Consider the following 2,534-nt stretch of genomic DNA (forward strand, 5'->3'; position numbering starts at 1 on the left):
ATATATTTTATAGATGGCACTATATTCCAGTAAATTACACTATATAAATCTCCAGCTTTCTAGAGCTAATGTTGGCAGAATTGATCTCAGATAGCCCTATTTTTGGTGACAACCCCAACTAGTCAAATCAAAAGGTTTAACTTTCTTAAAGAAAATGGGAAGATAACCCAACAGTTTTTCTCACAAGTAGTCCTGCTGTTGGTTTATTGATCATTAATTCCTATACATTGATGCAACAGTGTCATTGAATCAGCTCCTGTTTCTAGCTGCTAAATCTACTATTGTTATATTCTAAGAAGCTAATTGAAACTGTGCTAGTAATTAAAATTTTGGAAATCGCTCCGGCTGAAAAACCAGTGCAATAGTTAAAAGCTTTGAAAATTGTTACAATTAAGGATAAATGTATTCAAATATGGCCACCAATTACTAGCTGCCTTTGCAATATTTTTCTTGTACTGGTTACTTTCAACTGTGCAAATGTTATTTTGGGTAGAAATACTGAACATGGGTGTATTTCTCTGTAAGATCACATGTTCATTTAACCATCTACAGTATGTGTGCATTAGGTCTGTGCAAGACCTTGGATTCCTTTCTAAAAAGTTTCTTCAAAATGTCCAGGATACAAACTAAACATTCATTTGCAACTCTTTAAAATTACTGTAGCAGGTGAAGAGGCTTGTCATGCAAGCCCCAGAAAAGATACAGCGGCTTTAAAAAGTTGCAGATAGGTGCTACGTTAATACCCCCATGCACTCTAAATTGATTTTTTTCTAAAAACCATTTCATTCAGTATATTGCATAGCATTGGTGCAGATAGATTCATTCCAAAGTTTCTATTCCATCTTTTCACTTCACATTTGGAATTAATGTAAGAAAGGTAATATTATGAAATAGGTTTTTGATTGCTGAACACTTGAGTATATAAAGGTCAAGAGAAATGCTTAACTCAGGAATAATTTTGGCAAGTCAGGAATACGTTTATGCATTTTAAAACATGTGAACACAGAAAGTATGAAAGCTAGTGTGGTGTACTAGTTTAGGTGCAAGACTAGGAGCAGACAGAATTACAGTAGGTTCTAGATCCCCCATTGAACTGGGAAGTTAAAAACATCTATCCATGTGCACTAGACTGGCATGGTAGAGTATGATTATGCTGACCATATTTTCATTGAAAAAAATAAAGGATAAACCTGAAAAAGGGGCAAATCTGAAAATGTTCATAATAATAAAATAATTTTTAACCATGACATGACATGCAACTTTGGTTTACAAAGGAAAATAAAGTGATCAAGGAATCAAAAATTAAGAGAAACTTCACAAAAACTTTTACAATATACAGTATATATATAATATCAAATAATAGATGGACATTTATTTAAAAAACCAATTTGATTTCCATAATTTTAACACAAAGTACTATTTGTATCAATAAAATTGAAATGCCCAAAATAAAGGACAAAAGTGAGTTTATGAAAAGTAAATAAAACTAAAGGACATCTTTGTGAAAGGTTGTCCTTTTTAATAAAGGGCATAGGGTCACTGTAATTATGATCCATGACCGTTAATGAAGAATCCTTCATTCTGCAATCACAGACATGCATGTGGCTGGAGGAACTTTGTTCATTTAGTTTGCTTTGTAGATAAATTTAAGAGTAATTATTCTTTCCCTTATATCTTGTATTAGGGTGTGGAGTTTGCAAAAGAATGATGCCAGCTTTCCAACAAGCATCCACCGAACTGAAGGGCATGTATGTAAGTGAAAAGTCTTGTAAGACATTTTTGGGTTTTTAATTACCTCATTAATAAAAATAAAGCTTCTTTATTACTATGTTTTTAATATGTAATAGTCACCGTATGTAAAATGTGCTTAAATTAAAAAGTGAACACAAATATTACCTTATTTATATTAATCCTCAGGGAACATTTACTTGAAAGCATCAATTTAGAACAGGATTCCATGGGTACTCGTTATACCTGAACATAAAGTCAAAATTAGATGTCCCATCTGGCTATTTTACATACCAGGGAAGGTTACTTTGAATTGAAAATAATGCAGTACCATGAAATCAAGTATTTCCAATTCTCCCTCCTGTTGTATTTAATCACATTTAGATTTCCCCTTTCTTCTGGGAGATAGACAGTTCTTCAGAAGTAACACACTGGGAAAGTTTAGGCTGAATGGGAGTGACTGGCTCCAAGATCATTGTTTGGGGAATTAGTGTCAGATTGATATTTGCAGAGAAAGTCTTGGACTGGCCTGTCCATCTCCGTCGCCTATATTGTTAGATGATTGCATCTGTAACTCTGGTTGAGTCTGTCTGTGACATTTCAGGGAATTTGCATACATTTATTTTTCTTGTGCCAGAGAAATATCAAGTCTTTTTGTACAAAGTACAAAAAGACTTGATATTTGTATATGTGCTTTTTGTCATGAGCAATATATTAATTGTTTGCTTTCAAGAGTTTACTGAAATATATGAATAAAAATATGTAGTATCTTGTGGTACAGGAAATAGCTTTCTTTGAGTTTAGGG

At 33.0% G+C, this 2,534-nt stretch overlaps 1 protein-coding gene across 1 annotated transcript in view; it reads left to right on the forward strand.

The window, feature by feature from the left end:
• PDIA5 (protein disulfide isomerase family A member 5) overlaps positions 1 to 2,534 on the forward strand; it is a 285,081-nt gene that overhangs the window by 186,922 nt on the left and 95,625 nt on the right. Inside the window, exon 9 of the mRNA XM_015813977.1 lies at positions 1,685 to 1,752. Within this exon, the coding sequence (XP_015669463.1) occupies positions 1,685 to 1,752 (68 nt within the window). The remainder of the gene's footprint in view (positions 1 to 1,684; positions 1,753 to 2,534) is intronic.

The sequence above is a fragment of the Protobothrops mucrosquamatus genome, unplaced genomic scaffold (genome assembly GCF_001527695.2).
Source record: "Protobothrops mucrosquamatus isolate PMUCROS unplaced genomic scaffold, P.Mucros_1.0 scaffold_77, whole genome shotgun sequence".
NCBI classification, from domain to species: Eukaryota; Metazoa; Chordata; class Lepidosauria; order Squamata; family Viperidae; genus Protobothrops; species Protobothrops mucrosquamatus.